The sequence below is a fragment of the Vulpes lagopus genome, chromosome 5 (assembly GCF_018345385.1).
Source record: "Vulpes lagopus strain Blue_001 chromosome 5, ASM1834538v1, whole genome shotgun sequence".
Classification (NCBI taxonomy): domain Eukaryota; kingdom Metazoa; phylum Chordata; class Mammalia; order Carnivora; family Canidae; genus Vulpes; species Vulpes lagopus.
Genome location: NC_054828.1, coordinates 82,137,179 through 82,150,119, shown reverse-complemented (window position 1 = coordinate 82,150,119; position 12,941 = coordinate 82,137,179). Strand labels below are relative to the sequence as shown.

General features: G+C 47.3%; 2 protein-coding genes across 13 annotated transcripts in view; both read left to right on the top strand.

Moving 5' to 3' along the window:
* HIPK1 (homeodomain interacting protein kinase 1) overlaps positions 1-8,153 on the top strand; it is a 51,052-nt gene extending 42,899 nt beyond the window's left edge. For 6 of the 12 annotated variants that reach the window (XM_041754929.1, XM_041754928.1, XM_041754927.1 and 3 more), the window contains 5 exons: positions 179-420; positions 2,069-2,199; positions 2,896-2,964; positions 3,133-3,229; positions 3,318-8,153. In XM_041754929.1, the coding sequence (XP_041610863.1) occupies positions 179-420; positions 2,069-2,199; positions 2,896-2,964; positions 3,133-3,229; positions 3,318-3,892 (1,114 nt within the window). In that variant the 3' untranslated portion in view covers positions 3,893-8,153. Of the gene's footprint in view, positions 1-178; positions 421-2,068; positions 2,200-2,895; positions 3,002-3,102; positions 3,230-3,317 lie in introns of those variants that run through there. The other 6 variants (XM_041754936.1, XM_041754935.1, XM_041754939.1 and 3 more) reach the window with 4 other exon arrangements.
* A 1,547-nt stretch (positions 8,154-9,700) lies between these two features.
* OLFML3 (olfactomedin like 3) lies at positions 9,701-12,596 on the top strand. Its single transcript, XM_041754940.1, has 3 exons — positions 9,701-9,970; positions 10,711-10,996; positions 11,307-12,596. The coding sequence occupies exons 1-3, from the start codon at positions 9,854-9,856 to the stop codon at positions 12,125-12,127; spliced, it is 1,224 nt and encodes a 407-aa protein (XP_041610874.1). The 5' UTR covers positions 9,701-9,853; the 3' UTR covers positions 12,128-12,596.
* Positions 12,597-12,941: the final 345 nt, after the last annotated feature.

Sequence of the window (12,941 nt, the reverse complement as noted above, 5' to 3'; positions counted from 1 at the left end):
GGTGAGACATATGTGGAGTGTAAGAATAGTGCCTGACGCATAATAAGCACTCAGAAGTTCACCGCTGCTAGTATTATTCTGTCGCTGTCATTATCCTTGTAATCATGGGAGGACCAGAGAGCATCAAAGAAACATTGCTAAACAGGAGTTGAATTTTCACGTATTTTCTTCTCTTCAGCTCTGGCCTGAAGGCAAGGTCAAATGTCATCAGTTATGTCACTGTCAATGACTCTCCAGACTCTGACTCTTCCTTGAGCAGCCCATATTCCACTGATACCCTGAGTGCTCTCCGGGGCAATAGTGGATCCCTTGTGGAGGGGCCCGGCAGAGTTGTGGGGGATGGCGCTAGCACCCGCACCATCATTGTGCCTCCACTGAAAACTCAGCTTGGTGACTGCACAGTAGCAACCCAAGCCTCAGGTGAGCATCTTCACAGCCACAGGTGAATTCTGTGTTGATGAGTATAACCTTAATATGTTGCTAATCTACTTATGCCAGTGGTAGCAACCAGTTACTTAATCCCGGAAATCCATTCCTTGTGATGTGAAATTATTTTTGGTGATCAGTTTATCTTACTATGTTTATTTTGTTTGGATTAATATAAAAGTGAATTTGTAGTCTCAGAAATAATCTGTTGATGGGAGAAGGCAGATGAGCTGTCATATGGCAGGGAGAATTAGCAGGCCACTTTTTTTTTTTTTTTTTTTTTTGTCACAGCCGATTCAAATTTGACAATCCAGGGTGAACAGGAACTGATAATATTAAAAATGACTGCAAACATTTTTATCTTTGTTTTTGATTGGAAAACAAGATATACTTAGATCTTTTCTTACCCAGTGTCATAGCATTGATACTTTCATGGTTTTATTATCAACCTAAAGACCTCCATCTTTTTTGCTGTTAAATGTTGGATTTAGGCTCCCTAGTTATCAGGTAATGCTAGTTGCAGTAACAAGCCCCAGATCTCCCTGGCTTGACATAGTAGAAGTTCATTCCTTACTCACTTCCCAGTGCTAGTGCTCCTACTTGGTGGGCCTGCAGTGAATGAAGGATCAGAGCCCAGGAATCCTCAGTCTCCAGTGAGATAGGGAAAGAGTTTGGGGAGGGACACACATTTCTTTACCTCTTAAGCCCTGAAAACAGTGCAAACGAATTCCGTGCCCCACCAAGAGGTTTGGGGGCCCAGGAAACAGAGTCCTTATCTAAGGCAGTTGTTTTCCAGTGGCAGCTCTTATACATTTAAGGAGGGGAGCATGAATTGGTGTCTGTGCTATACTTAAATTAGTTAGTCTTTTACTCTGAATTATGTTACTGCCAGAGACACGAACAGAGTTCTGATTTCAGGGTATCATTAAGCTTCGGTACGGTTCCTCCATCAGAAGTAGGCAGCTGTCCCATTGCAGGCAAGGCAGAACTTCCTGACTACTGGCCATGCTACTGGCGAGTGTTATTAGGAGCTCTGTCCACCATGGGGTCCAAGGAAGATCGGCTACTCCACAGATCATTGAATAAATGCTTCTGTTTTCCTAGTGGGACCACAGAAGGAAGCAAAATTTTGAAATTGATCCTGCTTATGTCCAACTACCCTGCAGTTTCTTAGAACCTGAAGATAGTGCCCAAAAAGATCTAATTTTGCCTTCTTTTAAAGCCCCTTTGAAACCTCAGTGTCCTCTAAGGATCACCAACATCTTCCTCAGCTTCCCATTGTCATGTCTATACTTGTTTAACCCTTTCCCACATAAAACCCTAGGGTCCCTGGGGATGGGGACTATGTCCTACTGGTGTTTGTATTTCTAGTAGTGTCTTGCACATTACAGGAGACTAGATTTACTAAAGTGAAGGAAAAAAGACTCTTTTCGAAGATCATTTTTGGAGCTTTGTAGTAAGACAGAAAAGTAGGTTCTGCAGTGTTTGTTCCTCTGCTGTAAATGTAATTAAAGAAATAAGATACACATGAAACCTTACCTCTTTCTTGCAAACCTCATGCAAATGTGGACTGATGAATATGCCGCCATCTGAGATTTAACTGAGGCCACTCATAACTGACTATGGTCTGACCCTTCTTTAGGTCTCCTGAGCAGTAAGACCAAGCCAGTGGCCTCAGTGAGTGGGCAGTCATCTGGATGCTGTATCACCCCCACAGGGTATCGAGTTCCACGCGGGGGGACCAGCGCAGCACAGCCACTCAACCTTAGCCAGGTAAGCGCTAGGGGCTGCTGCCTTCTGTTTGGGGCCCTCCCTACTGTCACTTTCTGGAGAACCCTGCTTCTGGCTGGACTGCTGAATAAAGCCAAATGAAGCCCCTTTTGTGTCAGACAGTTTGGTGTTCTGTGGCCTGCGTCATATCTGCATGTGCTGTGACCTTTTATTCCCTCTGTAAGAGTGTTGAGGATGCACATTCCAAGTTTTCCATCAGACTTCCCTAGTCTGTCCTGGAAGATTAGAGAAATGTGTGGAATTTAGAAAGAGTCATGGATGCTTTAGTCCCTCCCTGCCTGCTTCTGTACCACCACATGAGACCTCTTCCTTTATCTCCCAGGTCATAAATAACCTAAGCCTCACCCTGATTACCTGAGGCAAGAAACAGTACAAAGTTTTGTGGCCACTTCACCAACTGGTTCTAGTGTTCTGTGTTGGCTTGAGTCTGGGATTTCCGCCCCCCCCCCCCCCACTATGAGATCTGATGGGGTGGGGAGGGACACTATTCTCTTTCTAAAGGGGGCAAACTATTCACTCTTTCTTCAGCTAAAATTCTGGTGCTTGTATGATATCTACCAGGAGTAAGAAAGTGTAAACATGAGGGTGTAACTGTGAGTGTGCACGTGTGTGTGTATGTATGTGAAAGAAAGCACATGCAAGTGCAAGTGTAAATTCGAGTTAGTGCATGTGTTTTAGGCTCCACAAGTCAAGAGGGATATGAAGAACTTAGAGGAGAACAAAAGAAAACAATGGCAAGAAAGAAAGGTTAGGAAAAATTCAAATTCCCTGGCGCCAGAATAGGGTGAGTTGAGTCAACAGTTACTAACTTGCAGGAGCGGGTAACCCTGTGAACTCTTGATTCCCCCCCCCCCCCCCCCTTCCCTTGCCACTGTCATACTTCAGAGCAAACTGCTGCTCTCTGGGCTGGGTTAGGATCTGTTCTGCCAAGAGGTGGAGGGATGGAGGCTGACTTCTGACAGCATTGCCAGCCTGGGAGCTTCTGTGCTGTTGCAGCCCAGGAGCAGTACAGGTTAGAACCTCAACTCTCAACTTGGCCTTGGGTGCCCCCTGGACTAGCATGGCCTCCAGGCTCCTCACTCCCTTCTTACTCCTTCCAGAACCAGCAGTCATCGTCAGCGCCGACCTCACAGGAGAGAAGCAGCAACCCTGCCCCCCGCAGGCAGCAGGCGTTTGTGGCCCCGCTCTCCCAAGCCCCCTACACCTTCCAGCACGGCAGCCCACTCCACTCGACGGGGCACCCACACCTGGCCCCAGCCCCCGCTCACCTGCCAAGCCAGCCTCACCTGTATACGTATGCTGCCCCCACCTCCGCTGCTGCATTGGGCTCCACCAGCTCCATTGCTCATCTCTTCTCCCCCCAGGGCTCCTCAAGGCATGCTGCAGCCTACAGCACCCACCCCAGCACCCTGGTGCACCAGGTCCCTGTCAGTGTTGGGCCCAGCCTGCTCACTTCAGCCAGTGTGGCCCCTGCTCAGTACCAACACCAGTTTGCCACCCAGTCCTACATCGGGTCTTCCCGAGGCTCAACAATTTACACTGGATACCCACTGAGTCCTACCAAGATCAGCCAGTATTCCTATTTGTAGTTGGTGAGCAGAGGGAGGAGGGGTCATGGCTGCCTGTTCCTGGCCCTGAGTTCTTAATGACACACGATGATGAGCTCCTCCCATAAGCCCCTCCAGAAACTCCTTAGCCAGCAACTTGTCCTGCAGGGGCCCACTGAAGCAGAAGGTTTTTCTCTGGGGAACCTGTCTTAGTGTTGACTGCATTGTTGTAGTCTCCCAAAGTCTGCCCTATTTTTTAATTCCTTATTTTTGTGACAGCATTTTTGGTATTTGGAAGAGTTGAGATGCCCATCTTCTGCAGTTACCAAGGAAGAGAGATCGTTATGAAGTTACCCTTTGAAAAATATTTTCTCTCTGACTTGAGTTCTATAAATGTTTTTAAAACCAAGTGAAGCCCCCTCTTTACTTAACTTTGTTTTATTGTAATTGCTGGTCAGAGGAAAAATGCTGATAGAAGGACTTGAAATCTGGTAACAAGTGAGAAAAGAAAAATAATCACTCTTCTGTTTGTTTAAAAACCAAGACTTAATTGCCTATTTTAAGAGCAGCTTACACAAGTCTGTATTTGACTATCAGGCATTTCTCCTCAAAATCTTATCTTTCTTTATGGGACTTTAGACTTACAGTGTTTTAGTTTTGTTTTTGTGTCATGTTATACTTACTGGGCAATTGTTATTTTAGCAAAACTGGTTATAAACTGCTCTGTGTTACTCTCGGGATTCTCTCAGTTGCTCCTGTGTTTATTATAAAGTAGTGTTAAAAAGGCAGCTCACCATTTGCTGGTAACTTAGTGTGAGAGAATCCATATCTACCATGTAAGCACTAGGTATTCTTTTTAAATGAAGTACCATGCATTCTTCTTAAGTTATTTTTAAAAGTCTTTGTCTCTGTTTCAGCTTAAATTTTATTATTGGAAAAGCCATTAAGGTGGTTATTATTTTATAGTGGTGGTTGTCTTATTATACGCAATATCTCTTTGTATTATGCGATACTGATATTGATGAGCTTTGTCTAAAGGTTGTTGGCATTGGTGAGCTTTGCCTAAAGATTAATATGAATTTTCAATAATACACCTCTCTCTCTCTCTCTCTCTCTCTCTTTGCCTCATCTCTCCCTTCTGTTCTATGTGATTTATCTGGGGAGAAAGCAAAAGGATCTGAAACCAGATAAGAACTTTGTGTATAGCTTTTATACTTTAAAGTAGCTTCCTTTGTATGCCAGCAGCAAACTGAATGCTCTCTTATTAAGACTTATACAATAAGTGCATGTAGGAATTGCAAAAAATATTTTAAAAATTTATTACTGAATTTAAAAATATTTTAGAAGTTTTGTAATGGTGGTGTTTTAATATTTTGCATAATTAAATATGTACATATTGATTAGAAAAATATAACAAGCAATTTTTCCTGCTAACCCCAAATGTTATTTGTAATCAAATGTGTAGTGATTACACTTGAATTGTGTATTTAGTGTGTATCTGATCCTCCAGTGTTACCCCGGAGATGGAATGGATGTCTCCATTGTATTTAAACCAAAATGAACTGATACTTGTTGGAATGTATGTGAACTAATTGCAATTATATTAGAGCATATTACTGTAGTGTTGAATGAGCAGGGGCATTGCCTGCAAGGAGAGGAGACCCTTGGAATTGTTTTGCACAGGTGTGTCTGGTGAGGAGTTGTTCAGTGTGTGTCTCTTCTTCCCTTTCTCCTCCTTCCCTTATTGTAGTGCCTTATATGATAATGTAGTGGTTCATAGAGTTTACAGTGAGCTTGCCTTAGGATGGACCCCACGCTGTTCACTGGGATTTAGCAGAACAGGATCAGTAGCTGTGCCATGTAAATGCATTGTTGTCAGTTTCCCTGCCAAGACTGAAAAATAAAAACAGCAGCTTTTCTCCTTTACCACCACCTCTACCCCTTTCCAGTCTGGAATCTCAGCTGAGTTCTCACAGAAGCATTTCCCCCATTTGGCTCTCTCACGGTGCATTGCTACCTTGCTTCTGTGAGAATTTGGGAAGCAGGTAGGAGGAGTCAAGCCAGTATGAAATATGTGTTTTTTTCTTTTTCTTCTTTTTTTAAGTATGTGCAATCACCTTTTAGAATGAGATTTTTTTTCCCCTTTTCCCATGTGGCAGTCCTTCCTGCAAATAGTTGACATTCCTAGTAAAATATTTGCTTGTTGAAAAAAAAACCTATAACAGATCTGTTTATACCAAAGAGCCTGTTGTATTGCTTACCATGTCCCCATACTATGAGGAGGAGTTTTGTGATGCCGCTGGTGACAGGGAACTCAAAGGTTTCTGAGCCGGTGAAGAATATTAAAAAGGAACCAAAACCTATCGAGTCATCAGGCTTTGGAGGTTTCTTTTTAACAACTTGAGTATTCTTGGGGCTGTGAAATTGTCCTTGTACTCTCAGCTCCTGCATGGATCTGGGTCAAGTGGAGGGTACTGGGGATGGGGATGTTCCTGCCCATAAAAGATTTGGGGGAAGAAAGTTAACTCTAAGATATAGAAGTGTTCCATCTGAATTGAAAATTCTGTTATTTGAGGGCTAAGTCTAGGACTGGTTCTTTGTAGAGATGGCGTCAAGGAGGTGCAGGATGGAGATGGGAGATTTCATGGAGCCTGGTCAGCCAGCTCTGTACTGGGTTGAACACCGAGGAGCTGTCAAGGTATTTGGAGTTTCTTCATTGTAAAGAGTAAGGGCTTCCACGATGGGGCAGATAGTTAGTACGGCCTACCAGGAACATGTTGGTGTTTTCTGCTTTTCTTTCTTTTTTTTTGAGTTTTGGTGGTGGTGGTGGTGGGGTTATTCTCTTGAGTTGTGTTTGCACTGTTATATTGGTGAAGATACCCAAGCAGTTTTTATAGTTTCTGTCACTGGTGTTACATAGTTTTCTGGTCTGCGTGTGTGATCTTTGTGTTTCCTCATTTGCTGAGTGTATTTTTATTTTCTTGCTCAAAGGCAGACCTAAGTTTCCAGGAGAAACATTTCATTGTTCCTCTTTCCTCTACAAGGGATAAGATTTGTTGTTTCTGTAACAAATGAGATGCAGGGAAAATATACAAAACACTCCACTCCTGCCCCGCCCTGTCCAGTAAGTAGATACCACTTAAGATGCGAGTCTTACTAACTTCATGGGGAAAAGACAATACCAAGAGCGTGTATTGTTATTTTAATCACCTGACTAGCAATGTGTGGCTTTAAGAATTTTAGAAGTTTTCAGCCTTAGTCTGCAAATTGGCATTTCAAATTTACCGAGGTAAAAATCTGTGTCCGCTGAATTTTTATGTGCTCCATGTGGCTTTAGATTCTGTCCCTGGGGTTTAACATTGCTGGCCCTGACAGGATGGGGGAAGCCCTGCAAACTCAGCCAGTGGCCTAGCCTCAGACCAGCTTAAGGCTTTACGTCCTTTCAGAACTTGCGTTTCCAGCTTCTCCCCTGCAGGGTTGAGAGAGAAAGCGGGGAAGGTTTAAGTACAGCCACTCTGGGCTCCTGGGCAACTTGATCACTCCAGAGTTTGAAGAGCCCGCAGGAGGGAATACTGCTGTCAGTACTCAGCTCAGATACCAGCCCCAGGAATAAGAACTCCATTTCAAACAGTTCTGGCCATCCATCGTCCTCCACTAGAGGGGCTCAGCTTGACTGCCCTTAGCCAGGCAAGCACAGTAATGTGTGTTTTATTCAGCATTATTATGCAAAAACCCACTGGTTAGGTTGGTTTGTTTTAGGATAGGAAATGAAATTGCCTCTCAGTGACAGGAATGGCCCAAGCCTGCTTCCTATTTTAGTTTTTGGTTTATTTTATTTTTTTAAACTGATGGATGGTGCAGCATGTCTACATGGTTGTTTGTTGCTAAACTTTATATAATGTGTGGTTTTGATTCAGCTTGAAAAATAATCTCACTACATGTAGCAGTACATTATATGTACATTATATGTAATGTTAGTATTTCTGCTTTGAATCCTTGATATTGCAATGGAATTCCAACTTTATTAAATGTATTTGATATGCTAGTTATTGTGTGCGATTTAAACTTTTTTTGCTTTCTCCCTTTTCTGGTTGTGCGCTTCCTTTTACAACAAGCCTCTAGAAACAGTTTCTGAGAATTATTGAGCTATGTTTGTAATGCAGATGTACTTAGGGAGTATGTAAAATAATCATTTTAACAAAAGAAATAGATATTTAAAATTTAATACTAACTACGGGAAAAGGGTCCATTGTGTAAAACATAGTTTATCTTTGGATTCAATGTTTGTCTTTGGTTTTACAAAGTAGCTTGTATTTTCAGTATTTTCTACATAATATGGTAAAATGTAGAGCAATTGCAATGCATCAATAAAATGGGTAAATTTTCTGATTTATGTGGCTGTTTTTGACTTCTGTTGGAGGGTTGCAAAGAGGATCAACAAACGACATCTTTGGAGTGGCTATTTAGCCACTGTTCATCGCATCTGAACATCAGTGGCGGGTTTCATACAAATCTCCACAGTGGAAATGAGTCGGGGTCGGTAGAACACACTCTCCAAGAATGGAGTGTCTGGACCCTAACTGAAGATCCTCTGGTCCTGGCTCTTTGAAAGAGGCAGAACTTGTGACCCAGAATAATAAACTTTGTTTCCTTGCATGTTCTGCCGACCATCTGAAGTACTGTAATGAAAATGAGAATCACCACAGAAGATATTATTTTTCCCTTCTTTCAAGCTACATCGTTAGAAGCATAGGCCTTTTGGAGAAGGAGCCCTTCTCAAAAGATTTCTCTTGGTTCTAAAGTGAACAAAATTTCTCCTGATAAAGAATTAGAGATTTGTGTAGATGGATCACTGCAGGTCAATGAATAAAAGGTATACTCGTTTGACTTCTTTTGACACGTGTTTCCGGCCACATCTACTGTACCATGGCCATTAATTCATTGTGGGGTTCTGCGGTCGTGGTTGGGACATAGGAATGAGACACATTTAGAAACACTGTTTTGGACCATAACCAAAAGGAATGATCAGTAGGCTCTTCTCTCCCATTAGTAGGGAAGTCAGAACACGTTTATGAGTTCATGTGTGAACTCATGAACATCCCCCAGTTTTGGTAAGACAATATACTTAGAAGCACTTGGGTAAAAGAAAGCCAAGTAGAAAGGCTCTGCCATCAATCTCACTTCCAGGTAACCAAAAACTAATTTAACTTATCAATGATTTGGGTTTTTTTTGTTGTTATTTGTTTTTATTTTTATTTTTTTGTTGTTGTTTTTAAATCTCAGTTACATACTCTTCCTTAGGCTAAGCCAGAGAGAGATTGAAATAGCTCCTCAAGTACTTGGGTAGTCTGTGGGGAAATCTGTGTTTTCATGATAAAAAAGACTCCTGTAAATTCAATCTGCTTGGCTTGCTTTGTGGAAAATTTTCCTCAGGAGGTGAGATCTAAGTCTTGGTTTCCCCATAAGTCCTGAGATGACATCGCAAGGTGGCGCCAATGAGCTATAGAAAAAGGTAATGCAGACAGGACCGTGGTGATCTTTTCCCACCTCTTCCCCTCAAACCTCATCTTCCCTGCTTCCAGCTTACACTGAGCAAGGCAGAAAACAATTCATGCTACTATTGCTGGGAAAGGAAAAGACTAATGATGGGTGTTTCTTAAGCAGCCAGCGCTGGAAGGAAGCATGCATTCTCCTAAAACAGGAACAGAGTTTGCTGAGTGTACTCTGGGGCCGTGCCTCCTGCTGCTAGCTTCTTTTTCTGGGTGACTGCCCAGAAGGCCTCTGTCCTGGGGTTTCACCTCCTTCCCCTCTCCTGGGGAGCCTACAGCCTAGGCGGGAGGTGCTTATGGCTTCTGGCCGCTCTGCCATAGGGCCATCTGTGTTTAATCAATCCAGGCCGATGGGAGGGGGCGGGGGACCTAAAGAGCCTGTGAGAGCATTCCAGAGGAGTGAGAGAGACCCAAGATCCAGGACGAGAGGAGGGACCGCCCCCACCCCGCCTCCAAAGCTAAGTGGCGGGCTTAAGCGGGAAAGGCTCCGCGGACTGGCTTCTGCTCCTAATCCTACTCGGGGCCCCGTTCTCCGCTGCCATGGGGCCCTGCACGCCTCTTCTCACCATGTTACTTTTGTCATGGTGGCTGCGACCCCTTCAAGGACAGCAGCACCACCTCGTGGAGTACATGGAACGCCGACTAGCTGCCTTAGAGGTGAGTGGCTCCCTTTTCATCCTGGGCCAGGCTGGCTGGAAGGGCTCTACATCTCTTGTTGCTTCACCTAGCGAGTCAGGGATCTGGGGTGGGGATGACAAGGTGGGGCTCTGTGAGGCGCTACAGAACACTCTCACCTTTTACTAAGGGTATCCTCACGATTGCAATCGCAGCTCTTTCCCCACAGCCGCAGAGTGACTCCAGAACAAACAGGCCTTTCTATTTTACCCTGAGATCACATGGAATAAGGGGACAGGGGACAGGAGAGCTAGACAGAGTGGTAGGAAAGCCTCTCAGGATGAGCTGGTGATTCTGTGAGAGTTGGAAGTTCCCAGAGAGCTTGCAGCTTGCTTTTTATAAAGGTTTGAAGTCTGGGGCCTTCCCAAGTGGAAATCTGTGCACTCCCTAGTGGAGCACTGTATAATGGAGCAGAGACCCTTGACCAACCTCATGCACTTAGGCCGCCCCGGCGGCTTAGAGGATGGCCTCTGAGGTGAGGCTCAGGAGAACGTGGGCTGGAGGACACGAACTGGGGATAGAAGCCTAGGTGATCTGTGCTGAGTTTTTTGCACATTTGGCATCTCTGGCATCTGGTTTCCTTTCAGTTGGAGATTGAAGGGGAGTGGATGCCTGGCTGAGTGTGTGCTTTCCCCCACTCTCCGCTCCCTGGTCGGGCCTCTCCCTGCCTGAGAGTTGTGACCCTTCAGCCCCCTCCTGGCCCCCCCCCCCCATCCCTGCAGGAACGGCTGGCCCAGTGCCAGGACCAAAGTAGCCGGCACGCTGCTGAGCTGAGGGACTTCAAGAACAAGATGCTGCCGCTGCTGGAGGTGGCCGAGAAGGAGCGCGAGGCCCTCAGGACTGAGGCTGACACTATCTCGGGGAGAGTAGACCGTCTGGAGCGGGAGGTTGACTATCTGGAGACCCAAAATCCAGCTCTACCCTGTGTGGAGGTTGACGAGAAGGTGACCGGAGGCCCCGGGATCAAAGGCAAGGGCAGAAGAAATGAGAAGTATGACATGCTGACAGGTAAGCAATCCAGCAATAGAGCCCTCACACTCTCAGAACCTGTGCTCTTCCTTGGTTCCTTCCCGGTCATTCTCCTCATCCCAGGCCACTTTGGTGCAGCCTCCTGGAATCTGTTTTAGGGGAATCTCTATAATGACAGGTCCATTGCAAGAGTTTCTGGGGTGCCCTTTCCCCTAGTCTCCTGTAGAGAGGAGGTGTCCACTGGCAGATGCCCTCTGTCCTCCAGATGGCCCCCTGGTGGGCTCCCCACAGTGGGCATCTAATTCCTGCCGGTATTGCCCTGTCCTGTGCTTTCCTCCCTCCCCACCAGACTGTGGCTACACGATCTCTCAGGTGAGATCGATGAAGATCCTGAAGCGGTTTGGTGGCCCAGCTGGTCTATGGACAAAGGATCCAATGGGGCCAACAGAGAAGATCTACGTATTGGATGGGACACAGAACGACACAGCCTTTGTCTTCCCAAGGTTGCGGGACTTCACCCTGGCCATGGCTGCCCGGAAAGCTTCCCGAGTCCGGGTGCCCTTCCCCTGGGTGGGCACCGGACAGCTGGTGTACGGGGGCTTTCTTTATTACGCCCGGAGGCCTCCCGGAGGACCCGGAGGGGGAGGGGGCCTGGAGAACACGTTGCAACTCATCAAGTTCCACCTGGCCAACCGAACGGTGGTGGACAGCTCCGTGTTCCCCGCGGAGGGGCTGATCCCCCCATACGGGCTGACAGCCGACACCTACATTGACCTGGCCGCGGACGAGGAGGGCCTGTGGGCCGTCTACGCCACTCGGGAAGACGACAGGCACTTGTGTCTGGCTAAGTTAGACCCCCAGACTCTGGACACGGAGCAGCAGTGGGACACACCGTGTCCCCGAGAGAACGCCGAGGCTGCCTTTGTCATCTGCGGGACCCTGTACGTCGTCTATAACACCCGCCCTGCCAGCCGGGCCCGCATCCAATGCTCCTTTGATGCCAGCGGCACCCTGACCCCAGAGAGGGCAGCGCTCCCCTACTTCCCCCGCCGGTACGGGGCCCATGCCAGCCTCCGCTACAACCCCCGAGAGCGCCAGCTCTACGCCTGGGATGACGGCTACCAGATTGTCTATAAGCTGGAGATGCGAAGGAAAGAGGAAGAAGTCTGAGGACCCAGCTCTGGGTTTCGGATCCCTGTCACCTCCGCACATTTCTACCCCCATCACGTTTCCTGCTCCTCGTTGTCCAGATGTGGCAGGCCGCCGCTCCCGCCGCATCTGCAGCCAGTGAAAGCCACCTCAAGGCCCCCTGTTTCCTGTGGGACTTTAGGTCTTGAGAGCTCCTTTCCTAGCGGATCGAGGGAAAACCTTAAGAGTTCACTCCCCTCCTGCCCCAGGGCAGTGCCTTTCAGGCCAGTCGGAGGTCTCGCAGATCCACAGCTCTGGCCCTTGCAGGTGGGCAACCCCAGCAAAGCGGCAGCAGAGTATTTCCTGCCTCCGTGTTGGTAGGGGGCGGGGAGAGCGAGTTCCGGAGGAGGGAACCCTCACCTCTGGCTGCCCCTGAAGTGCCCGGAGAACCTGGGCTTCCTGCGCATCATTTTGTATTGCCGCCTTTTGCATTAAAAGGAAAATCCACTGCTCCCTGCCTGTGTGTGTGTGGGGTGCCCGCAGAGACGATTTCTCCCCGCGACCCTCAGTTTTCCTCCGCCGCCCCTTAGGCCACGTTAGGGACGCGCGGCTCTCCCGCTGGTGGGGCGGGGACTTTCTCGAGTTACAGGTTTCACCGCGAGGCGCCTGGGGAGGCCGGGCGGAGGGCTGCCCCCCACACCCACCCCGGGTTTGCAGCGCCCCCCCCCGGGCCACCCTTGGCACCAGGACCCCAGCCGCCAGACTGCGGCCCAGGGGCGCGGCTCCCAATTCCAGTCCTCGGAGGTTTACGAACCGGCAAAATGGTACTAGTGGCCCTGGAAAGCAGTGTGAGGCC

Excerpts from the sequence above, each read along its gene's own strand:
- OLFML3 (XM_041754940.1), top strand. The coding sequence starts at position 9,854 with ATGGGGCCCTGCACGCCTCTTCTCACCATGTTACTTTTGTCATGGTGG. Across the intron at positions 9,971-10,710 it reads GCCGACTAGCTGCCTTAGAG|GAACGGCTGGCCCAGTGCCA; the intron begins GTGAGTGGCTCC and ends CCATCCCTGCAG. Across the intron at positions 10,997-11,306 it reads GAAGTATGACATGCTGACAG|ACTGTGGCTACACGATCTCT; the intron begins GTAAGCAATCCA and ends CCTCCCCACCAG.